Raw genomic sequence first — 26,413 nt, forward strand, 5'->3', positions numbered from 1 at the left:
TCAATCCCCATGGGACAAAAAACGAACTGAGCCTAAGATGACGTGGCTCAAAAAAATCGGTCTAAAAGAGAGGATTGAAAGATTAAAATATTCGTGCTTCCAAACTGCCAATATGCCATGCATGTGCCCCCAGCGGGCAGCGGCCCAGCTCATCACCCCAGTTCAGTTGTCGCCGTCACGGTCTTCGTGCACCTCCCGTCCATACCCATAAATAAACGTGTGCCCACACATCTGCTCACACAACCGCACCACAGTACTCTCTCCAGTGTCCACAGAAACAGAATTCCGCTCCCTCCCCGTGTCCTCCTCCCGCGCCCGCGCATCGTGAGGTGGAGTTCCCACCCCGAGGCCGCAATGGCGACGGTGGAGGTGGTGGTGGCCAACGGCTTGGGTGGCGCCGACACCAAGACCGTGTTTAAGGAAACATACAGCAAGCTCAAGGAGGAGATGCTAGACGACCCCGCCTTCGAGTTCACCGACGAGTCGCTACAGTGGATCGACCGCGTAATGCTCTCTTCGCCTCCAGGCTCCAGCCCTCCACTCAGTTTAGTTTACTGTGATCTCTCTGGCGGTCCCGTCAGCTCTTTCGATTTCTACCGAGTTTTCTGGGCTTTCGGTGATTCCGAGGATCTGGCTGGCCATTGAATTCTTCAGGTGTGAGGGATATGAGTACCAGAGCCAGAATACTCCCTCGGTCAATTCCTATAGTTTTATTTTGAGTCAAACTTTTTTATGTCAAAATTTTATGAGACCAAATGATCATGTTATAAAAATATATTTTATGATATACCTAATGATGCGGTTCATAAATCTTGATGCCTTTTTTTTAAAAATTCGGTCTGACTTAGAAAAGTTCGACTTTAAAAGAAAAACTCTGTGAATTGATGCTGAGGAGAAAATAAACATGAAGGATTCTGTTTAGATTAGTTCAAATATGTTAGAAGTACTTGCCTGCCAGGGATCGATCAATTTGTCGCGAAAGGCCTAACAAGTTTGCAGTTTGCTGTTACCTGTTACTAGAAGTAACTTCCCTTGCTAATAATTTGCTCACTACAGTTTAGTCTCTGGCTTTAGTTGTTGTTCCTTATAGTTGACACTACCTCCGGTCACAATTAGATGATGTTTTGGGTAGCAAATTAGGTTGGTGTTTAGTTACTTCTAGTGTTCAAAAGCTCATCTGATTTATGACCCAAGTATAATGGGTATTTAATATGTTTCCATTGGACCTTACCTTCTGTATTGATCTAGGGCTCGCGGGCAAACTTATGGGCTTTTTTAGAAAAAATACTCCCTGAACATTATTAAGCTGAGATGACCAACTTCTTTGAAAATTGAGTATTTGAGTTACATGTGAGTATCCACTGTATAAAGGGGGAAACATAAAAAATAATGAAAGTTCTGGTCATGAAAATATATATATATATATATAACTGATGGAATTGACCAGACAACTCTTATAATGATTGTTCACTAATTCCCATTTTGATTTTTAATTTGTGACTGCGGAGAAGGAAATTAGCAGAAACTGGAAATGTACATAATGGATCCCATTGTTTCTGATGATGTCTTTCACTTATAGTTTCTTTGGTTAAGATCAGAGAATAATGTATCACTAGCTCGGGTAACTTTGTGACCTGTTTATTTCTTCTGGAGCAGATGTTGGACTACAATGTGCTCGGAGGAAAGTGCAATCGCGGGCTCTCTGTCATTGATAGCTACAGGATATTGAAGGGTGTTGATGTTCTGAGCAAGGAGGAGACATTTCTTGCTTGCACCCTTGGCTGGTGCATTGAATGGGTACTACTTACTTCTGTGTTGCTTTCAAGCATTTTTTATGTTAACAGAATGAATTTTCTGCTAATATGAAATTTTAAATCACTATTTCTTATCTTGCAGCTTCAAGCTTATTTTCTTGTGCTTGATGATATTATGGACAACTCCCAGACACGGCGTGGCCAACCTTGCTGGTTTAGAGTGCCACAGGTTAGATCAGAAGCATCTATCCTTTTTTACTTACCAAATTATTTCTATCAATTCTTGTTTTGATGGTTGTACTAAGGTCTTACACTCTTACTTGATAAGTTTGGTGCCAAACCCGAGTTATAGAAGAATCCGTCCATCAGTTTCCTGTTAAGCCATGTTTTTGTCGTATCTTCTCTTAACTAACTTATTCATGTTCCATGATTCTGTTTCATTTCCTCACAGGGAGGTTGTTTATACTAGTGTATTGTTTAGCTTTTGCAGATTGTTTGTCTTTTAGCTTCTAATGTATGAAACCTATTCCTCACCTTTTGTTTTGCAATAGGTTGGCCTCATTGCTGTAAATGATGGGATTATCCTTCGCAATCATATTTCACGAATCCTTCAACGCCACTTCAAGGGGAAGCCATATTATGTTGATGTAATTGACCTATTCAATGAGGTAATCATATCTTCTGACATAATAATTTATTCATGCTACATGTACTGAATGCTTCTTGCATACGACCGATCCACTTTTTTATGTTTTCAGGTTGAGTTCAAGACAGCTTCAGGGCAAATGTTGGATCTTATCACTACCCACGAGGGTGAAAAGGATCTAACTAAATATAACTTGACAGTGTAAGATCATGTTCACTGTATCAGTAACATAATTCACACGCTTTGTTTCCTTACATGATTTATTGTTTAGTTTCCAGAATGAGACATTATCATGCGTTTAGCACCTCAAATTTGGGACATAATCTTTATTCGTGTTAATTCCTCTCAACGATTTTCATTTTGCACAGTCGCCGCCACATCGTTCAGTACAAGACAGCTTATTATTCATTTTACCTTCCTGTAAGAGTTACCACTCTATATATTCCTCTCAGTCATTTGGATGTTACCATTCTAATTTGATGAGTGTGGTAACAAGTTCCTACTCCTCTCAAGGTTGCATGTGCATTGCTGCTGGCTGGTGAGAACTTGGATAACTTTGGCGATGTAAAGAACATTCTTGTCGAAATGGGAACATACTTTCAAGTTCAGGTAATGCTTTTGTTTTCTGAAGGCTAAATGATATGGATTTGCTGTATTGGACTACCTCTGATTACTATTATTTTTCTGCAGGATGATTATTTAGATTGTTTCGGTGATCCTGAATTCATTGGCAAGGTTAGGTGTTTGCAACTGTCTTTCTACTGCATAGAATAAGTGTTACTGTTGGGTCGATTGCAATCAAGGCCCTGTTTTCTTGAGCTTCATCTCATCAGTATTTATTCTTATCACAGATCGGAACTGACATTGAAGACTACAAGTGTTCCTGGCTAGTCGTGCAAGCTCTTGAACACGCTGATGAGAAGCAAAAGAACATTCTGTTTGTAAGCACTATTAAATTGGCCGATTTTTTCACAACATGAACGACAAAGTAAGAAAAAAAAATCCTTGATGTCTGTTCAAACAGGAAAGTTATGGAAAGTCTGATCCAGCGTGTGTTGCAAAGGTGAAGGACTTGTACAAAGAGCTTAAACTGGAGGTTTGTCCTGACCGTTCCATGTTCTTATGATTCTGTTTGTAAGCATCACGGTTCGTTGTTATTATCTGAAAACAATTAAGGAGGTGTTTTATTTTTAGGGACTAATTTTTAGTTCCTCTCTATTTTATTCCTTTTAGTTTCTAAATTGCAAAATACTATTTTAGTTTCCGTATTTATCGATGTAGAGAATAAAATATAATAAAATGGAGGGACTAAAAATTAGTCCCTATAAACCAAACATCCCCTAAATCCAACGTATGATGGCCATGATCAGTGATCTGGTTAATGGCACTGAAACAATGCTCATAATGTGGGCAAGTGGCTGTACCCCAAGTTCTGTTTTGCTGACGTCCTTTTCCTGATTGATATGAATCCAGGAGGTTTTCCAGGCGTACGAGAGGGAGAGTTACAACAAGCTGATTGCCGACATCGAGGCCCAGCCCAGCAAGGCAGTCCAGAGTGTTTTGAAGTCCTTCCTTCACAAGATCTACAAGAGGGACAAGTAAAAACCCAGATCGTGAAGAAGCTGCTCCGTCGACGCTTGCATCAAATTAGTAGACTTGATTGATGCAGATGAGTAATTTGTACTATGTTGTTTCATGTTTTCATTCTCCTGTTGCGTGTACTCCTGAATTATAATAAAACAGAGTGCTATTAGGGTTACGTAACCAGCTTGTGCGAATGCTCTACAAACGACAGTGCTGACTGCTGAGTGTTGTTAGAGCAACTTCAGCGCTATATCATAAAGGATTTTAAGGGTTTTCTCATGCATTGATGCAAGGCTCTCCAGCAATGAACTCCAAAAGGTTCTGCATCCTATATTTAGAGGAAATTTCTATCTTTTATTCCTCCCCTCTAAACGGTACTCTAAATATAAAAGACGCTGCTAGATCTTCTATATCTTAAATTTCTCTCTCCTCTCATCTATCCATGGTCTCTTCTCTACTATATTAAAGCTAGTTTTAGCCTCCCATATTTAAATTATAAAAATATTAAAATTATTTACAAATGAGGATTCAAACCATGAATGTTGGTTCTAAACTCATTCAACACTTAGCCAACATAACACACATGTTTTTTATGTTTTATATTATATACTTTTTTAGATAATGGAAATAAAATGTTTTAGCCTTTTATCGTGACCTGCATACAGCCTTACAGATAAACAAAACAAAACACCACCATAAAGTAAAAGAAAGTGTCCTAAAAAGAACACATCAACAAATCAAACACCCTGTAATCTAGCATTAGACCTCCATATGTTTCTTGCAAAAATCTCTATAGCTACCGCCTCTATGGGACTTTGCTATAATACTTTAAACAACAACTTTAGCAAAATCAAGATTTGTACAGTACATTTGGTATTATGACAAATGCGTATGTATAAAAATCAAAATGAAAATATATCTCTAATATTGGTATTTACGTATAAAGGACGAGATATCGAGAACATTATTAGAGATGAAGGAGATACATAGAAGATAATCTTTTAGAGGAGACGGTAAATGATGAATATAGAGGATGAATATAGAGAACGCTCTCGGAGATAGCCTTATTCACATTCAATAAGAATAATGCATATGCAAATAAACTCATACTTAATGGCACTAGATAAGTGTTGCAAATAAAGACGTTCTCTTTATAGTATGACTATATATATTAAACACATTAATACACTATTGCATCTTGGTTCGCAAAAGCAAATTTCTATCATATACATTTTGCCTTGTGGCTTGCTTTTGCTCTAACTACTCTCGTTCGATGAATACTTGAAATGTATGCAGAGATGACAATGGGTACCCGAAAATCGAATATCGACGAGTTTTACTTGATATGAAGGTGGTTATATGATGATTTTTTTACCCGGGTATGTTAACATGCCACCGTCCTCTGCGACTGCACCTCTTCCTCCATCCGCACGATGCAAGCGCCCGCCCCTCCACACCGCGTGATGTCCGATTGACCGCTCGAGACGATGCCCTTCTCCCTTTGCCCCCGCCTTGCCTTGCACCCGCGTCGCGTGATGCTCGCCATAACCCCGCCACACGATGCCCTTGCCCCCTATCGTCATCCATCTATGTCTAGGGGTGGTAATAGATCGCGATCCAAATACTTCTTCACAAAATTATAGGACCCTAAATAATTTGTAGTTGAAAAATAAATAGAAATATGGTCCAATCTTAATCTGATTCGATCATTAAATCTAGTGTAAAATTTAGAGCCATTGTCACCCTGCCTCCCCGTCGTCATCCATCCCATGCTCCCACCGCGGACGACCGTCGACCCCCGCCGCGCGATGCCCGCCAAACGAGCGCCACGGCAAGGGCGCCGAGCTCGAGCTCGCCATGAGCCTCCACGTCGTCGACACCATCCACTGCAGCCTCAGCTGCCACGCCGACGCCATCCCGGGCTCCAGCGCGCCATCGCCGTCGTCACGCTGCCAGAGGTGTCTCCCCTCTGTCGAGGCCGAGGCAAGAGGGGCAAGTTGCTGAGCCAGACGACAAGAGGGACGAGGAGTGGTCCCTCGCCGCCTTCTCTGGATGGATGCAGCTCGGTGACACGCATGCCATGCTCGGCCGCATGGACGACTCCATCGCCTGCTACGGCAAGGGGCTCCAGATCTAGATGGCCACGTCGAGCCCGCCGGCATCCGTGTCGCCTCCTCGGATCCCCACCTCGACGTCCTCCCTCCGCCGCGCCCATCTTGGAGTGTGGGTAGGGGTAGGATGCCCCCGATACGGGACGACCGCGAGGAAGTGGAGGAGGCGCTTCTAGGAGCCGCGCGCGACGGCGCGAGGATGGACCTGGACTTGGCTAGCGTCGTCGTCGAGGTAATCAACGACCTAGGCTTCGACACACTCATCGTCACCTACCTTGGCGTCACTGTCCTCGTCGTCCTCCTTTCCGCGTCGTCAAGGCCAGCCCAATGAAGTATCCCTCCCCTCACCCTACTGCTCCTTGCTCTTCCTGTTCTTACCTCCCACCCCAAACGCTGTTGTAGATTCTCGGCTTCTTCTACGTCGGCGTCGAGCTCAACCAGTTCGGCCTGCCTTTGTGCTACTGACTTCATATAGGCATGCCTGTCAATTTGTGGTAAGAAATTCTGGTGCGCTCAAGTTCTCTGGCTCTCACCGAGCTAATGTTCCATGGCAGCATATCCTGTACGCAAAGATAACAGGTGCTCCCATGCGCAAAATGCATCCAGCCGATCCGTTTTGTATCCAACGGTATTATAACATTTTTGTAAATAAGTCTTCTCACGCTCCTCACGTTAGTGTTGTTCATTAAAAAACCCGGTACACCGTTGAATATTGAACGGATGGGTTGAATGCATTTTACGCATGGGAGCACTGACGTCCTTTGCGTACAGGATATGCTCTCACGTTCCATGACATGAAACCATCACTAAGCACCAAAAAGTCCTTTGTCCTCCACGATGAGAAGCTGTTGGTCTACGAGTACATGCCCAACAACTGAACAACAACCTACTCTTCGTCCTCCACTGCAAGTCATCTGCTATTCTCACGCACCAATGCATCTCGATTAGTTGTTGGCTGGAATGCTGAATTGAAGCGTTCTGGTCAGGTAACTAGGCCCCAGGCGCACGCCGCTAGGCTGCGATGTGTTTGGCAAAATGACAATGTGGAAAATTTATATGTTTTGTAGTTTTCGACTTTTAGGAAGGCTTGCATACAAAAAAACTCCTACATACATTGCTCATCAGACAAATGTTTCATGTCGTCGCAGACAATTGTTTCATGTCGTAGATCTGCATTAGCAGAATTATTAGCATGCAAGATATATAATATGCATCCTTCATGGACACATTGATTTGCATTAGCAAGGCACATGTTCACAAGCTTTGATTACATCCCTTTGCCTTCACGTATCCCTCTCATGTAAAAATTAACACTTCGATTCTTACTAAATTGTCATTTACTTTGATGCAAAGGATCAATTAATAATTTCATCATATCTTTGCAGTCTTACTGATTTTCACCTATAATACCAGGTAACTGCGGATGAAATTGCAAGGTGATAGCCCTGATATGGATCAAACTGTTGTGCAATCAAGCTCTTCGAGATGTGCAATCAAACTACTAAAGGTTGTTAAAACTTCTTAAAAAATTATAGATGCACTTCATTATATACTATACCAATGTTCCTGTCGTGGTTTCTAGAACCGGGGGACAATAAGATTTGTGTTCGGCAGGGGTGCTAGTGCGGACTCACTCCGAATGGTGAGCTGCGAGGGACTCGAAGGTGGATCTGAGACGAGTGGGTTATACTGGTTCAGGCTGGAGCCTTAGTCCAGTGTAATGCTGATAGTAGTATTGCTTGGAGCATGTTACAATTGAGTGCTTGTGTGAAGCTATGAGATGTGTCCTGGATGATGGGGGTTGTCTTGCCCTTTTATAGCTCAAGGGTAGACGTTACAATAAGAACTTGTATTCTACTAGGGTGGAGTTCGGCCTCCTGCTTCTGGGCCTCGTAGCCCCTATGGTGTCGTTTGTTAGGTCGTGCTTCTAGGCCTCATAGCCCCTATGGAGTCGTCTGCTGGGTCATGCGCCACCGTACCTCTAGTATAGTGTCGGGGATCATAATTAGGGGTACCCTCAAGACTCCTAATTCTCAGCTGGTAACCCCCATCAGCACAAAGCTGCAAAGGCCTGATGGGTGCGACTAAGTCAAGGATCGGTCCATTCGAGGGACTCGATCACGCCTCGTCCGAGCCCAGCCTCGGGCAAGGGCAGCCGACCCCGGAGGATCTACGTCTCGCCCGAGGCCCCCCCTCTAGCAACGGACATACTTTCGGCTCGCCCGAGGCCCAGTCTTCACCAAGAAGCAACCTTGGCCAAATCGCCACGCCAACCGACCAAATCGCAGGGGCATTTAATGCAAAGGTGGCCTGACACCTTTATCCTGACGCACGCCCTCCAGTCGACAGAGCCGAAGTGACCGTAGTCACTTCGCCGCTCCACTGACCGGTCTGACAAGAGGACAGCGCCGCCTGCGCCGCTCCGACTGTTGTGCCACTCGACAGAGTGAGGCTGACAGCAGCCAGGCCCGGCCTCAGGCGCCATAGGAAACTCCGCTTCGCCCGACCCCAGGGCTCGGACTCGGGCTCAGCCCCGGAAGACGATGAACTCCGCTTCGCCCGACCCCAGGGCTCGGACTCGGGCTCAGCCCCGGAAGACGACGAACTCCGCTTCGCCCGACCCCAGGGCTCGGACTCGGGCTCAGCCCCGGAAGACGACGAACTCCGCTTCGCCCGACCCCAGGGCTCGGACTCAGCCCTGGCTTTAGCCGACGGTCTCCGCCTCGCCCGACCCGGGGGCTCGGACTCGACCTCGGCCTCGGAAGACAGACTCGACCTCAACCTCGGAGGAGCCTCCACGTCGCCCAACCCAGGGCACGGACCGACCACGTCAATAGGAGGCGCCATCATTACCCTACCCCAAGCTGACTCAGGCTACGGGGAACAAGACCGGCGTCCCATCTGGCTCGCTCCGCCAGACAAGTAATGATGGCGCCCCGCACGCTCTATGACGACGGCGGCTCTCAGCCCCCTTACGGAAGCAAGAGGACGTCAGCAAGGACTCGACAGCCCCGACAGCTGTCCTTCCGCCAGGCTCCAGCGCTCCTCCGACGGCCACGACACCACACGAACCGGGTGCCAAAACCTCTTCGGCTGCCACGATGGCATGTACTTAGGGCGCTAGCTCTCCTCCGCTAGACACGTTAGCACGCTGCTACACCCCCATTGTACATCTGGATCCTCTCCTTGCGCCTATAAAAGGAAGGACCAGGGCCCTCTTACGGAAGGTTGGCCGCGCGGGGAAGGACGGGACGGTGCTCGCGTGAGCTTGCTCGCCCCCTCCCGCGTGGACGCTTGTAACCCCCTACTGCAAGCGCACCCGACCTGGGCGCGGGACAAACACGAAGGCCGCGGGATTTCCACCTCTCACGCTCGTCTCCCTTTGGCTGCCTCCCCACTTCGCGCTCCGTCTCGCGCCGACCCATCTGGGCTGGGGCACACGGCGACAATTTACTCGTCTTTCCAGGGACCCCCGGGTTTCGAAACGCCGACAGTTGGCGCGCCAGGTAGGGGCCTGCTGCGTGTTGACGAACAGCTTCCCGTCAAGCTCTAGATGGGCAGTCTCCAGCAACATTTTCCAGCCCGGGACGGTGCTCCGTTTCGGGAGTCTTGAGTTCATGTCCATCGACGGCAGCTACGACATGATACTCCTTCCCCCGCCGTGCGGCAGCGACAATGGCGGCCGACAGCCCGCCCGCCGGCGGCGGAATCGACGACGTCTTCCCCGCGTAGTGGAAGAACAACATTCGAGCTCACCCCGTCCCCTCCCCCGCCGACGGAGGAGGAGGCGGTGCAACCAAGGCCAAGCAGGAGGCGGCACCTCGTCGGTTGTCGAGCGAGTCGACGGCGCCGGCGCCCCAACGGGGGGCACGTCGGGCATCGACCTCGCGTCTGAGACGAAGACGAGCGTCGTCTCCCCGCAACACGCCAATCCCAAGCAAATGGACGACGCCAGCACGCTCGCGAAGGACTTGTTGGGCGTCACCCTCGTACCTGAGATGACGGTGCAGTCAGTCCCTGACGTGACTTCGTCACCGCCCGTCGACCAAGAGGTACCAACCGATTCCCATCTCACGCCTTTTGGATTCAGCCTCGACCCGCCAAGCGACTTCGCTTTGGTGGGCGCTCTCGTAGAGGCGAGTCCAAACCCTCTGGGGTATCGTATGCGGTCACCCTGGGACCGGCTGACGAACGTCTCGACCTACGGGCCCTCGGGGTCCGAGGAAGATGACGAGCCCGACTTCTGTTGGGATTTCTCCGGACTTGGTAACCCCAGTGCCATGCGGGACTTTATGACCGCGTGTGACTACTGCCTTTCCGACTGTTCCGACGGTAGCCGCAGCCTCGGCGACGAGGACTGCGGGCCAAGTCGTGAATGTTTCCACGTCGATCTAGGGGGTCCCTCCGAAGGCAACCATCTTGGTATGCCGGAGAACGGTGATCTCCCTAGGCCTGTGCCTCGCGTTGACATCCTACGGGAGCTAGCTGTGGTCCCCGTTCCGGCGGGGGGTCATGACCCACAGCTCGAGCAAATCCGCGGGGTGCAGGCCAGGCTCGACGAGGGAGCAGGAACACTTGAGCCGATCCGCCGGGACGTCGGGCAGGAATGGGTGGGCCAACCTCCGGCCGGAGAAGTGCGTCATCTACCCCAGGGTATCCAGCACCGCATCGCCGACGATGTCAGGGTGAGGCCGCCACCCACTTCCAGTGGAGTCGGCCAGAACCTGGCTGCAGCGGCAATGCTTCTCCGCGCGATGCCGAAGCCATCAACCACCGAGGGGCGGCGTATCCAGGGAGAGCTCAAGAATATCCTGGAGGACGCCGCGGTCTGACGGGCCGAAAGCTCCGCCTCCCGAAGGCAGGGGTACCCCTCGGAACATCGCGTCGCGACTTCCCGATTCATGCGGGAAGCCTCGGTCCACACCGGGCGCACGCGCAACACAGCGCCCGCGGCCCCGGGTCGCCTCGGCAACGAGCACCATCACCGCAACCGTCGGGCCCACCTCGACGAGAGGGTGCGCCGAGGCTACCACCCCAGGCGTGGGGAACGCTACGACAGCGGGGAGGATCGGAGTCCCTCGCCCGAACCACCCGGTCCACAGGCTTTCAGCCGCGCCATACGACGGGCGCCGTTCCCGACCCGGTTCCGAACCCTGACTACTATCACAAAGTACTCGGGGGAGACGAGACCGGAACTGTGGCTCGCGGACTACCGGCTGGCCTGCCAACTGGGTGGAACAGACGATGACAACCTCATCATCCGCAACCTCCCCCTGTTCCTCTCCGACACCGCTCGCGCCTGGTTGGAGCACCTGCCTCCGGGGCAGATCTCCAACTGGGACGACCTGGTCCCACTACCGGAATCAGCTTCTTTGCCGTGTGTCTGAGACACACGGCAAAGGCTATTTTACACTCGGCAAATGCTTTGCCGAGTGTAACACTCGGCAAAGAACGCTCGGCGAACTGTTCATCGGCAACAACATCTTTGCCGAGTACTTTTTGTCGGGCACTCGGCAAAGACTTTGCCGAGTGCCATTTGGCACTCGGCAAAGAAAAGTCACCGTCACGGCGCCAAGTGACGGTGACGGATCATTCGCCGAGTGCCCACGGCGACACTCGGCAAAGGAGGTTTATTTGCCGAGTGTCAGGTGGACCGGCACTCGGCAAAGAACCCTCCAGTGGGCCCCTTTGCCAGTCCCTTTGCCGAGTGCCTTGGCAGTGGCACTCGGCAAAGACATCTTTGCCGGTTCCCAGGTTTCCTTCTTTGCCGAGTGCCATTTTCAGCACTCAGCAAAGACGGCTTTACCGGTTCCCAGGTTGCCTTCTTTGCCGAGTGCCATGGTCAGCACTCGGCAAAGATGGCTTTACCGGTTCCCAGGTTGCCTTCTTTGCCGAGTGCCATGGTCAGCACTCGGCAAAGATGGCTTTACCGGTTCCCAGGTTGCCTTCTTTGCCGAGTGCCATGGTCATAGCACTCGGCAAAGAACCCTTTGCCGAGTGTTACACTCGGCAAAGTGACCAGGATGTCCCTTTTTTATTTGTTTTTGCTGTTCTATCCAAACAAACAAAAGATATATATCATTCACATCACATTATATATCAATCGCATCATAGAATGAACACATTTATCATCAACACCATATATATCACAAAGTGTCACTAATATAAGTCTCACAAATATAAGTATGTGTATTTACCAAGTCTGGATCACTAGCCAAACATCACCAACCGTCACATATATATCACAAAGTGTCACTAGCCAAACATCACCAACACTCACAAGACCAAGTCTGGATCATCAACGAGGTGGGCATCTGGACTGGTTCGGCGAAGGGCTGGACGAAGCATGAGGGTTGTTCGACGCCGCCGATTGACCCTGCATAGAGAATAGATTGTATGTGTGAGAACATATGAATATATATCATGCAGTACTAAAATTTTGATACTCACAGGAGTAGTGAACTCAGCAGGGTCAGTTGCAGGGAACAACGGAGGTGGTGGAGCATGACCCTGTGCGGCGCCAAGGCTCTACACGTACGCGAACATCTCCGCCATCCTCTTCTCCAGCTCCTCACCTTGCCTCCTCTCATCATCTAGCTGAGTCTGTAATATTTCGCCCTAATGTTACGATAATGCAAAGAGAAGATATATAAAAATTAATGAACGATGAATAGATAAGGAATAACCTGGAGTTGTTGGATACGATGCTGTGAGGTGTCCTGCCGAGGTCGTATGGCTGGGCTCACGCTCGTGCTCCTTGCTCGCACCTGAGAGAGAGTGGGAGTGGAGGACGAGTCGATTGCCCCGTCGGCAATCCAGTACCGCCCATGCCTCTTGCCTCCTCCGACCCTCATGAGGACATCTCCGTCGATGTCCTCGGTCCTCGGATCGTAATCTGGCCCATGGACCTCCTTGGCCATTGCGGTGTACTCACTGAGTCGGCTGTGGATGGCGGGGTTGGTGTACGCCTCGGGCCCGTCATCCGGGTTGTAGGTGACGTCGGACGTCGCCTTCCCCTTGTGGGCCATGGCATATGCCGAGAACGTGGAGCAAGGCGCGCCACCATGTGCCGCCGACTGCGAGAAAACCAACGATATGGTTAGAAATCATGTCTAATCGAAAGTTATATACCTAAATAAAAAAGAGCGCGTACCCACGCTTCCGCGTATTTGCCCAGGCTGCGGCTGCCTTGATGGTGGGAGGGACCTTGCATCAGCAAACGCCGTTCCCGGCCAGCGTTGTGCGCCTCGTCCCACTCAGCCGAGCACCACCTCTGCACCATCTTCTCCCAGCACTCAGGATGCGCGGCGCACCAATGAGGAATCATCTAAAAAAATATAAGTACACCGCATATCAGAAGATAAGAATAAGCATATTTAGTACCAATAATAAAGTTTTGTATTTACCTGCAAGTACTGGTCCGCAGTCAATGACATGGTTCGGGCGTCCTTCTTGTTCACCTTCTCCCCAAGGACGGAGCCGTGGTAAGTGACGATGGCCTGGATGCGCGCCTCGTAGTGCATGTCCACGACGAGCTTCTTACAGCACGTCGTAGACACCACATCCGCCCTGGCCTCGTATCCAGCATCGCACCTGAAGAAATCCTACATACAAAGACAATGTATCCATACATTATTTAAAGAATATGCAACAAATGCGACTTATTAAACAATATAGTGCGAGGAAGACTTACCCACAGCTCTTGCTTGACCCGCTCCGCCTTGTTGTTGAATTGTCTGTCGTCCCGATCTACTGCATCGGGGGCGACGACGTAGTGGTCGAAGGTGTACGCTGGGCTCGTCACTCCGGCGTACTCGACAAGCCCAGGGAAGTGTTCCCGGCATAGAAGGCCGAGGATGCCATTGGGGTTGCGGCCGTGACCCCCTGCAGTCTCCAAAACCATCCAAGACCTGTCGAAGTGATTCAGATGAAGTATTAGTTTCTATTATTAATTTGAACATATAATATGAAAAAGCAGCAACAACATCTAAAGTTACCTACCTCTCTCCATCGGGTCGTATGAGCGGACGTCTGTCACGAAGTATGGGTCGCTTAGGTAGGCTCGCGGGACCTCGCAGGTAGATACTCCTCGAACCTGAGGAGCCAGAACCTGAGACGTCCTGCTGAGCGGCGTCGTCGTCGTCGTCGTCCTGCTGCGCCGCATCGTCGTCGTCCTGCTGTGCCGCATCGACAGTGGCTTGCTGCTCCACCTGCTGTTGTACGGCGTCGTCCTGCTGCGCCTTCTCCTCCGTCCTACGGGTGCTCCTCCTCCCCCTCCCCCTCCCCCTCCTCGTCCTCGTCCCACCGCCCACCATCTTTGTCCAACAACCTGCAATTAAGAGTAAACAATTAAGCACAGATAAAAAAATATGTATTTAGAAACATATGCAAAATAAATGAAATATAGCATTACATCGATTAAAAATAATCTTCATATGTGTCCGGGTTAGCCGGATCATAAGTGTCATCATCACTATCAACCATTTCATAGTCAACATCATCTGAAGGCGCAACTTCGTCATTGGCATTGCCTTCAAGTATTTCTAAGTCATTCTCATTTTGCACCTCATCATCCTCGTCATCAACAACCATTTCAATATCTACTTCCATTCCGATCGCTTCGGTTAAGTCTATCTCAAATTGCCCTTCGAGCCCATCTTCTTGGAAGAACTCTCCGTCATATGTGTCCGGGTCTAAGTTATAATCTTCATCGTTTGGAACAGGTAATTTAGCGTGCGGTGATACCTTATACACAACATCCCAACCCTTAAGATGTTGTTTCGTTTGGCACGCATATGGAAGATAATACACTTGTGTGGCCTGTTGGGCCACAATGTAGACATCGTCTCCTGTTAAGGTGGAATCCTGTCGAATTTCGACTATCCCAAGATTAGAATGTGTCCGTCTCGTAACTTTAGGGTCAAACCAATGACATTTGAATATCACTGGAGTAAGAGGTTTGGAACCATAAAAATTGAGTTCATATATTTCTTCAATTCTTCCATAATACTCGACCTCGTCAAGCCCGGGCGTAAAGACTCCAGAACATGTGGTTTTTCGATTGGGCCGACTTTGGTCGTAGCTTGTTGTGCGAAAACGGTATCCATTGATGTCATACCCAGAAAATTTCCTGACCCTATAGGCAAAGCCATTGGCTACTTGTCTCAACTCGGCACTCATAGACGGCTCTCTTTGGCCCTGCAAGTTCAAACATGCTAGATTGTTATATTATTCGCACGTAAGAGCAACTTGGAATAACAAACTAAGCACGTACCTTATGTTTAAACCATGAAATGAAATCGGGCAATCCATTTCCCGCACCCTTTCTAAGAAGGGTATCATATTCCTGTGGAGTTGGGTCCCTTGATCGACGCCAGAATTCATGAAGAAATTGCTCCATGTATGGCGTCACCTCTTCAAGGTTGGTCAATACATATAGCATGATATGTCGCCACTCTTCATGTCTCAGGGTCTTGGTGGTCGAACCACTCGCGCTTCCGAGTTGCCCTCGAAAAATGCTGAGGTTCGATTCATTGCCGCCATCATTGTAACGAGGGGGTGGATTATGCACGCTCGGCAGTTTGTCACCATAGTAAGTTGTTGTGAAGTTTGACACCTCCTCCAGTATGTATGCCTCTGCAATGGAAGCCTCGATTTTGCATTTATTTCTACATTTCTTTCGGATACTCTTTAGACATCTCTCGATTGGATAGCACCAACGTCCCTGCACGGGCCCCCCCATTCGTGCCTCATATGGGAGATGAATAATCAAATGCTGCATCGGATTGAAGAAGCCGGGTGGAAAGATCTTCTCCAGCTTACACAGTAACACGGGTGCCATCCTTTCCAAGTCTGCAATCATGGTCCGAGCTAACTCTTTTGCACAAAGCTGGCGGAAGAAATAGCTCAACTCTGCAAGCGCTAGCCAGACATGCTCAGGGACATAGCCTGGAACCATCGCTGGAAGAATTCGTTCAATCCATATGTGGAAGTCATGACTCTTCATCCCTAAGACTCGCAGAGTAGATAAGTTCACCCCCCTACTAAGGTTAGCTGCATACCCATCAGGGAACATTAACATCTTGATCCACTGTAGTACTTCCTTCCTCTGGGCCCTGCTCAGGACGAAATCGGCCTTAGGCCTTCTCCATGTCTTACCACCACTAGGCGGCTTCATCTCTTGGTTTGGTCTATCACATAACTCTGCCAGATCCACTCTTGCCTTTACGTTATCCTTTGACTTATCAGGAATCTCCATAATTGTCGCCCAAAGTGCCTCGGCGACATTCTTTTCAGTGTGCATCACGTCAATGTTGTGTGGAAGGAGCAGGTCATCATAATAGGGGAGCCGAGTCAAGCCCGACTTATGTGTCCACATATGTTGCTCACCATATCCCACAAAACCACCTTCTGGGTTGGCCACGAGACCATCTATCTGTTCGCGAACTTCGGCACCAGTCATCATTGCAGGTGGGCGGTCTGTCACCACGACACCTTTCGTAAAGTTCTTGATGTCTTGTCGGAATGCATGGTCAGGAGGGAGAAATTGTCGATGTTTATCGAATGACGAATATTTGCCACCCTTCTTCAACCAAATGAACCTAAGAGCTTCCTTGCAAACTGGGCATGGGAACTTACCGTGAACACACCAGGCGCAAAATAGCCCATACGCCGGAAAGTCATGCATGGAGTACTGGTACCAAACATGCATTTTGAAGTTTGTCTTCGTAGCTCGGTCGTACGTCCATACCCCTTCCTCCCAAGCACGGACCAATTCATCAATCAAAGGCTCCATATACACGCCCATTTTATTCCCCGGGTGTCCAGGAATTATCAACGACACGAATATGTTCTGTCTTTGAAAGCATACGCCGGGGGGGAGATTGATGGGGATAACGAACACGGGCCAACATGTGTATGGGGCAGCGGTCATTCCATAGGGATTGAACCCATCTGTGGCCAGCGCAACACGAACATGTCGAGCCTCTTTGGCTTTCTCATGGTGAATGGCATCAAAGTGGGTCCATGCTTCACCATCGGATGCGTGAACCATCTTGTCAGGATTGTATCGTTTGCCTTTTTTGTGCCATGTCATCTGTTTCGCGGATTCCTCTGTCATGTATAGACGCTGGATCCTCGGTATGAACGGAAGGTGGCGTAGGATTGTCACGGGGATGTCGAGCTGCTTCTTCTGTCCATCACCAGAGTCTACCTCCATGAACCTAGACGATTTACACTTCGGACAGTACTTTGCCTCAGTGTGTTCTTTCCTAAATAGGACGCAGCCCTTCGGACAAGCATGTATCTGCTCATACGTCATCTTGAGTGCACGAAGGAGTTTCTGTGCCTCGTACATGCTCTTTGGCAGAACGTGATCCTCCGGAAGCAGGCTGCCAATAACTGTCAACAAACCATCGAAGGCGTCTCGACTCATGCTATACTGCGACTTCAACGCCATTATACGCCCAATGGCATCCAGTTGAGAAACCTTTGTCTTGCCGTGAAGGGGTTTCTGTGCCGCGTCAAACATGTCGTAGAATGCCTTTGCGGTCGCCTCTGGCTCGTCCTCCGTACGTCCTTCGGCGAACTGTGCCTCGTGATAGTCGTTCAACATGTCTGCTACCCCGGCATCAGCATCGTAATCCTCGACGCGTTGTCTCACCACCTCCTCTCTCGTGCGATGCGCTTCACCATGGAAGATCCACCGAGTATAGTCCGGCGTAAATCCATTCTTCCAAATATGTTCTACCATGGCCTTCTTTGGTTTTCTTTTCCGGTTGTCACATTTGCTGCACGGACAAGGGACTAGGCTAGCTCCTTTAGCAGCTTCGCCATATGCCCGTTCCACGAAAGCATCGGTCTTCCTAATCCATTCTGTGGTGACATCATTACGTCGAACGCGGCCCGTGTACATCCACTCACGGTCCTCCATCCTCTAACATATATAACCGAGTATAGTTTAATATAGACATGTAATGCATGTACACTACGTTCCTACCTTCTAATAGGTGAGGATAGGTCCTAATCCCACCCGCGGTTGCGTAGATGGAGTTAGTTTCCATGCTCTACTCCGATCCGAGATAGAATTTCGGCAGCACCTCCCCGCTGTTCTCCGGATACACGTCCTGGCAGGGAGAGTGTACTGTCCGGAGAACAACAGGGAGGTGACGCCGAAACTCTTTCTCGGACCGGAGTAGAGCATGGAAACTAACACCATCTACGCAACCGCGGGCTGTCCAAAAAACGTGGACAATTCGAAACTGATACATTTGTAGATATGCAAAGATCTGCATATCTACACCGTATCACTTTCGAACGGGAGACGCCTAACTGGGTTACGTGATCTACGACCATGATGCGGAAATAGAGGTTATACCTAGGGTGGCGGTGGAGTCAGGCTAGTGGGGCTGTGGCGGGTCGGTGAAGTGGCGACGCGACGCGGTGCAGGCAGACCCGCAGCGGCTAGGAAGACAAGTATCTTCTCTATAAAAAAGAAACACAAGTCTAAGGCACTTCTGGCTTGGGGCACCCTCACATCTATGGTGTAGTTCGCAAGAATAGATTCAGGCACGAGACCCTTAATGCCATAGGTTCTTCCCTACTAGCATAAGTCCCTCGCATCATGCCCTCGAGGCCCCTCATGCGTCGAGCCACCTCGATCCACTCATAACCTAAGTACCCATGGCCCTTCGTTCCCTAGAGTGCTAATGGAACTAGGTGTTCGGGTCCCTCTGACCCACAAGGCACTCGACAACACTTAGTCGCTTGGGGCCCTCTGTTGGCTCCTGGTGCCTAAGGTCCCTGGCATCGCCTAATATGAAACATCGGGCCTCAAACCCTTGGGGCCCAAGCTCTCTCCTATAAACAATAGACTTATTGCTACTAAGTGTAATTCTATCCACAAGACAGAATTATTTTCCTAGACCCACTAGGGCATTAGTACCCTAAATCAGGGACTCCATGTCTAGAGTTCATGAGTGGGTTTGTAGCGATAGCGTATTGGATAAACTTAGGTACAACACATTAAACATGTGATGTGTGGCATTACAAGTCTAACAAATGCATTGTCACAATGACTTAGGAAACATGTAATGTGTGGCATTACAAGTCTAATAAACATGTGATAAACTTACGTACCGGAGGCGAGCGGGCGGACGACGGCGAGCGGGCGGACGACGGCGCGTGGGCGGGCGGACGGTGGGGCGCGGGCGGCGGTGAGGCGGGCGAACGGCGGCGGTGGGGCGCGGCGGTGGGGCGCGGGCGGCGGTGAGGCGGGCGAACGGCGGCGGTGGGGCGCGGCGGTGGGGCGCGGGCGGCCGGGCGCGGCCGGCGGTGAGGCGTGGGGAGGCCGGCGGCGGTGAGGCGGGCGGCGGTGAGGCGTGGGAAGGCGGGCGGCGGTGAGGCGCGGGAAGGAAGAAGAAAGAAGAAGCAAAGCAGAAGGAAGAAGAAAGCCGGCCGCGCGGCCGGTTAAAGTTAGTTTCTTTGCCGAGTGCCAGATCAGCAGCACTCGGCAAAGAGTTCTTTGCCGAGTGTCCCCCGTTGCGGCACTCGGCAAAGGTTCTTTACTACCTCTTTGCCGAGTGCCACACATCTAGCACTCGGCAAAGGCGGCTTTGCCGAGTGCCATCCCTAGACACTCGGCAAAGTATATTTGTATTTTTTTATTTTGTCTCCCAAACTTTTTGTGGTATGTTCCTACACTATGTAGATCTACATGTATCATTTGTGGACAATTTTAACAGAGTTTGAAATAGCTAGTAGATTTAGTTTGTTTATTTGAATTTCTTCGGAAAATTCAAATTTGAACTGCAGGTCACTCGAAACTTGGAAAACCGTGCATGAAAAAAATGATATTCATGTTACTTAGCATAAGTTTAGACCGATTCCATGAGCGGACCGAAAACTTCGAGCAACATGCTCACTAAACATGGCCGTGAACTTGCCATCCACATGTTTAAAAATTGTATAAAACACAAACAAAGTCAGAAAATCATGAAACTTGTCCACGTGTCATGATATCATATGTACAGGTTGTGATAAAAAATTGAGAATGTTTGGACAAAGTTGTGAGACACTATGTGTAGAAACCTAAGAGAACTACACATGAAATCATAGAGTTTCAATGTGGATCTATTAGGTTTGTACACATAGCGCCTCATAGTTTTCTCGAAAATTTTTCAATTTTTTATCGCAGCCTGTACATATGATATCATGACACGTGGACAAGTTTCAAGATTTTCTGACTTTGTTTGTGTTTTATACAAGTTTTAAACATGTTGATGACAAGTTCACGACCATGTTTAGTGAGCATGTTGCTCGAAGTTTTTGGTCCGCTCCTGGAATCGGTCGTAACTTATGCTAAGTAACATGAATATCATTTTTTCATGCACGGTTTTCCAAGTTTCGAGTGACCTGCAGTTCAAATCTAAATTTTCCGAAGAAATTCAAATAAACGAACTAAATCTACTAACGATTGAAACTCTGTTAAAATTGTCCACAAATGATACATGTAGGTCTACATAGTGTAGGAACATACCACAAAAAGTTTGGGAGACAAAATAAAAGAAATAAAAATATACTTTGTCGAGTGTCTAGGGATGGCACTCGGCAAAGAGTTCTTTGCCGAGCGTCAACTGGGCGACACTCGGCAAAGAAGAATCTTTGCCGAGTGCCAACCGTTGGCGCTCGGCAAAGACTGACGGCCGTCAGCTTTGGGACGGCCGCTGACGGCCCTTTGCCGAGAGCCCCATTTGCCGAGTGTTTGACACTCGGCAAACATGGATTTGCCGAGTGTGGACCTGTACCGAGTGTCCTACGCTCGGTAACGACGCTCGTTACCGAGAGCCGAGCTTTGCCGAGTGCGGCTCTCGGCAAAGTCGTCTTTGCCGAGTGCCCGAGAAAAGGCACTCGGCAAAGCGGCCGGCACTCGGCAAAGGCTCGGATTCCGGTAGTGTCCAAGCCTTCGCCGGCAATTTCCAGGGCACGTACGTGCACCCTGGAAACTCCTGGGACCTCCGAAGCTGCCGACAGCAGCCGGGAGAGTCTCTCCGGGACTACATCCGGCGATTCTCGAAGCAGCGCACCGAGCTGCCCAACATCACCGATTCAGATGTCATCGGCGCGTTCCTCGCCGGCACCACCTGCCGCGACCTGGTGAGCAAGCTAGGTCACAAGACCCCCACCAGGGCGAGCGAGCTGATGGACATCGCCACCAAGTTCGCCTCTAGCCAGGAGGCGGTTGAGGCTATCTTCTGGAAGGACAAGCAGCCCCAGGGCCGCCCACCGGAAGATGCCCCCGAGGCGTCAACTCAGTGCGGCGCCAAGAAGAAAGGCAAGAAGAAGTCGCAAGCGAAACGCGACGCCGCCGACGCGGACCTTGTCGCCGCCGCCGAGTACAAGAACCCTCGGAAACCCCCCGGAGGTACCAACCTCTTCGACAAAATGCTCAAGGAGCCGTGCCTCTATCATCAGGGGCCCGTCAAGCACACCCTTGAGGAGTGCGCCATGCTTCGGCGCCATTTTCACAAGGCCGGGCCACCCGCGGAGGGTGGTAGGGCCCGCGACGACGATAAGAAGGAAGATCACCAGGCGGGAGAGTTCCCCGAGGTCCGCGACTGCTTCATGATCTATGGTGGGCAGGCGGCGAACGCCTCGGCTCGGCACCGCAAGCAAGAGCGTCGAGAGGTCTGTTCGGTAAAGGTGGCGGCGCCAGTCTACCTAGACTGGTCCGACAAGCCCATCACCTTCGACCAAGCCGACCACCCCGACCGCGTGCCGAGCCCGGGGAAATACCCGCTCGTTGTCGACCCCGTCATCGGCGACGTCAGGCTCACTAAGGTCCTCATGGACGGAGGCAGCAGCCTCAACATCATCTACGCCGAGACTCTGGGGTCCTGCGTGTTGATCTGTCCTCGGTCCGGGCAGGCGCTGCGCCTTTCCACGGGATCATCTCCGGGAAGCGCGTCCAACCCCTCGGACAACCCGATCTTCCCGTCTGCTTTGGGTCGCCCTCCAACTTCTGAAGGGAGACCCTCACGTTCGAGGTGGTCGGGTTCCGAGGAACCTACCACGCAGTACTGGGGAGGCCATGCTACGCGAAGTTCATGGCCGTCCCCAACTACACCTACCTCAAGCTCAAGATGTCGGGCCCCAACGGGGTCATCACCGTCGGCCCCACGTACCGACACGCATTCGAATGCGACGTGGAGTGCGTGGAGTACGCCGAGGCCCTCGCCGAATCCGAGGCCCTCATTGCCGACCTGGAGAGCCTCTCTAAGGAGGTGCCAGATGTGAAGCGCCACGCCGGCAACTTCGAGCCAGCGGAGACGGTTAAATCCGTCCCCCTCGACCCCAGCAGCGACGCCTCCAAGCAGATCCGGATCGGCTCTGAGCTCGATCCCAAATAGGAAGCAGTGCTCGTCGACTTTCTCCGTGCAAACGCCGACGTTTTCGCGTGGAGTCCCTCGGACATGCCCGGCATACCGAGGGATGTCGCCGAGCACTCGCTAGATATCCGAGCTGGAGCCCGACCCGTGAAGCAGCCTCTGCGCTGATTCGACGAAGAAAAGCGCAGAGCCATAGGCGAGGAGATCCACAAGCTAATGGCGGCAGGGTTCATCAAAGAGGTATTCCATCCCGAATGGCTTGCCAACCCTGTGCTTGTGAGAAAGAAAGGAGGGAAATGGCGGATGTGTGTAGACTACACTGGTCTAAACAAAGCATGTCCGAAGGTTCCCTACCCTCTGCCTCGCATCGACCAAATTGTGGACTCCACTGCTGGGTGCGAGACCCTGTCTTTCCTCGATGCCTACTCAGGGTATCACCAAATCAGGATAAAAGAGTCCGACCAGCTCGCGACTTCTTTCATCACACCCTTCGGCATGTACTGCTATGTCACCATGCCGTTCAGCTTGAGGAATGCGGGTGCAACGTACCAACGGTGCATGAACCATGTGTTCGGCGAACACATTGGCCGAACGGTCGAGGCCTACGTCGATGACATCGTAGTCAAGACGAGGAAAGCCTCCGACCTCCTTTCCGACCTTGAAGTGACATTCCGATGTCTCAAGGCGAAAGGCGTGAAGCTCAATCCCGAAAAGTGTGTCTTCGGGGTTCCCTGAGGCATGCTCTTGGGGTTCATCGTCTCCGAGCGGGGCATCGAGGCCAACCCGGAGAAGATCGCAGCCATCACCAGCATGGGGCCCATCAAGGACTTGAAAGACGTACAGAGAGTCACGGGATGCCTTGCGGCTCTGAGCCGCTTCATCTCGCGCCTCGGCGAAAGAGGCCTGCCTCTGTACCGCCTCTTAAGGAAGGCCGAGTGCTTCACTTGGACCCCTGAGGCCGAGGAAGCCCTCGGGAACCTGAAGGCGCTCCTTACAAACGCGCCCATCTTGGTGCCCCCTGCTGCCGGAGAAGCCCTCTTGATCTACGTCGTCGTGACCACTCAGGTGGTTAGCGCCGCGATTGTGGTTGAGAGACGAGAAGAGGGGCATGCATTGCCCGTCCAGAGGCCAGTCTACTTCATCAGCGAGGTACTGTCCGAGACCAAGATCCGCTACCCACAAGTTCAGAAGCTGCTTTACGCGGTGATCCTGACGCGGCGGAAGTTGCGACACTACTTCGAGTCTCATCCGGTAACTGTGGTGTCATCCTTCCCCCTCGGGGAGATCATCCAGTGCCGAGAGGCCTCGGGTAGAATTGCAAAGTGGGCGGTGGAAATCATGGGCGAAATGATCTCGTTCGCCCCTCGAAAGGCCATCAAGTCCCAGGTCTTGGCGGACTTCGTGGCTGAATGGGTCGACACCCAGCCCCCAACAGCTCCGATCCAACCGGAACTCTGGACCATGTTCTTCGATGGGTCGCTGATGAAGACAGGAGCAGGCATAGGCCTGCTCTTCATCTCGCCCCTCGGAAAGCACCTATTCTACGTGCTACGCCTCCATTTCCCAGCGTCCAACAATGTGGCTGAGTATGAGGCTCTGGTCAATGGTTTGCGCATCGCCATCGAGCTAGGGGTCCGACGCCTCGACGCTCGCGGTGACTCGCAGCTCATCATCGACCAAGTCATGAAGAACTCCCACTGCCGTGACCCGAAGATGGAAGCCTACTGCGATGAGGTTCGGCGCCTGGAAGACAAGTTCTACGGGCTCGAGCTCAACCACATCGCCCGACGCTACAAGGAGACTGCGGACGAGCTGGCTAAAATAGCCTCGGGGCGAACAACGGTTCCCCAAGACGTCTTCTCCCGAGACCTGCATCAACCCTCCGTCAAGACCGACGACACGCCTGAGCCCGAGAAGGCCTTGGTCGAGCCTGAGGCACCCTCGGCTCAGTCCGAGGTACCCTCGTCTCAGTCCGAGGTACCCTCGGCTCGGCCCGAGGCACCCTCGGCCCAACCCGAGGCGCCCTCGGCTCAGCCCGAGGCACCCTCGGTTCGGCCCGAGGTACCCTCGGCCCCCGAGGGTGAGGCACTGCGCATCGAGGAGGGGCGGAGCGGGGTCACGCCTAATCGAAACTGGCAGACCCCGTACCTGCAATATCTCCACCGAGGAGAGCTACCCCTCGACCGAGCCGAAGCTCGGCGGTTGGCGCGGCGTGCCAATTCGTTTGTCTTGCTGGGGGACGGGAAGGAACTCTACCACCGTAGCCCCTCATGCGTCCTCCAGCGATGCATTTCCATCGCTGAAGGCCAGGAGCTTCTACAAGAGATACACTCGGGGGCTTGCGGCCATCACGCAGCACCTCGAGCCCTTGTTGGAAACGCCTTCCGACAAGGTTTCTACTGGCCGACGGCGGTGGCTGACGCCACTAGAATTGTCCGCACCTGCGAAGGGTGTCAGTTCTACGCAAGGCAGACCCACCTGCCCGCTCAGGCCCTACAGACGATACCCATCACCTGGCCTTTTGCTGTGTGGGGTCTGGACCTCGTCGGCCCCTTGCAGAAGGCACCCGGGGGCTATACGCACCTGTTGGTCGCCATCGACAAATTCTCCAAGTGGATCGAAGTCCGACCCCTAAACAGCATCAGGTCCGAACAGGCGGTGGCGTTCTTCACCAACATCATCCATCACTTTGGGGTCCCAAACTCCATCATCATCGACAACGGCACCCAGTTCACCGGCAGAAAGTTCCTGGACTTCTGCGAGGATCACCACATCCGGGTGGACTGGGCCGCCGTGGCTCACCCCATGACGAATGGGCAAGTAGAGCGTGCCAACGGCATGATTCTACAAGGACTCAAGCCTCGGATCTACAACGACCTCAACAAGTTCGGCAAGCGATGGATGAAGGAACTCCCCTCGGTGGTCTGGAGTCTGAGGACAACGCCGAGCCGAGCCACGGGCTTCACGCCGTTCTTTCTAGTCTATGGGGCCGAGGTCATCTTGCCCACAGACTTAGAATATGGTTCCCCGAGGACGAGGGCCTACGCCGACCAAAGCAATCAAGCTAATCGAGAAGACTCACTGGACCAGCTGGAGGAGGCTCGGGACATGGCCTTACTACACTCGGCGCGGTACTAGCAGTCCCTGCGACGCTACCACGCCCGGGGGGTTCGGTCCCAAGACCTCCAGGTGGGCGACCTGGTGCTTCGGCTGCGACAAGACGCCCGAGGGCGGCACAAGCTCACGCCTACTTGGGAAGGGTCGTTCGTCATCACCAAAGTTCTGAAGCCCGGAACATACAAGCTGGCCAACAGTCAAGGCGAGGTCTACAGCAACGCTTGGAACATCCAACAGCTACGTCGCTTCTACCCTTAAGATGCTTTCAAGTTGTTCATATGCCTCATTCCCACGCAAAGTTTAGTCGTCAAGGAAGGGTCAGCCTTGCCTCGGCAAAGCCCGACCCTCCCTCAGGGGCTAAAAGGGGGGAACCCCCTCTGCGTCGAAATTTTCCTCGAAAAAGATCTTTTCTACCAGAATGCCTTTCGTGCTTTTCGACTACTTCGAAAGTGGATCCTGAAAACGATGGAGTACACGTAAGCAGCCAAGGCTGACCGAGCCGAGGGACTCCTATGCCTCCGGGATACGGATACCTCACTCATCACCTTCTGCGATAAGTAACTCGCGCTCGGATAAGTGATTCCGCGGACCGAACAAGTCTTCACGCTCGAAAGCCCCTCTGCCGAAACGATTTTTCGGGCCTTCTCGACTGCGTCGGTGACAGACCCCTATGGACGGGTAAGAGTGCGCGTCAGCGGCAAGGCCGACCGAGCCGAGGGATTCCTACGCCTCCGGGATACGGATACCTCACTCATCGCCCTCCGTGAAAAGCAACTCTCGCTCGCACAAACAATTCTATTACCGACAAACAAGTCC

General features: G+C 51.3%; 1 protein-coding gene and 1 long non-coding RNA gene across 2 annotated transcripts; both read left to right on the top strand.

Annotated features, from left to right (window-relative positions):
* The first annotated feature begins 253 nt into the window (after window positions 1–253).
* Window positions 254–4,162, top strand: LOC100192004 (uncharacterized). The gene is given in 11 exon segments (NM_001137428.1): window positions 254–504; window positions 1,657–1,797; window positions 1,897–1,983; window positions 2,306–2,422; window positions 2,513–2,601; window positions 2,769–2,820; window positions 2,914–3,009; window positions 3,091–3,135; window positions 3,252–3,341; window positions 3,425–3,496; window positions 3,874–4,162. Coding segments are annotated over 11 exon segments (1,068 nt in total). The 5' UTR covers window positions 254–354; the 3' UTR covers window positions 4,003–4,162.
* A 2,337-nt stretch (window positions 4,163–6,499) lies between these two features.
* Window positions 6,500–7,643, top strand: LOC111589947 (uncharacterized). Its single transcript, XR_002749044.2, has 2 exons — window positions 6,500–6,589; window positions 7,509–7,643. It is a non-coding gene; the product is annotated as an uncharacterized lncRNA (long non-coding RNA).
* Window positions 7,644–26,413: the final 18,770 nt, after the last annotated feature.

Source organism: Zea mays, chromosome 8 (genome assembly GCF_902167145.1).
Source record: "Zea mays cultivar B73 chromosome 8, Zm-B73-REFERENCE-NAM-5.0, whole genome shotgun sequence".
NCBI classification, from domain to species: domain Eukaryota; kingdom Viridiplantae; phylum Streptophyta; class Magnoliopsida; order Poales; family Poaceae; genus Zea; species Zea mays.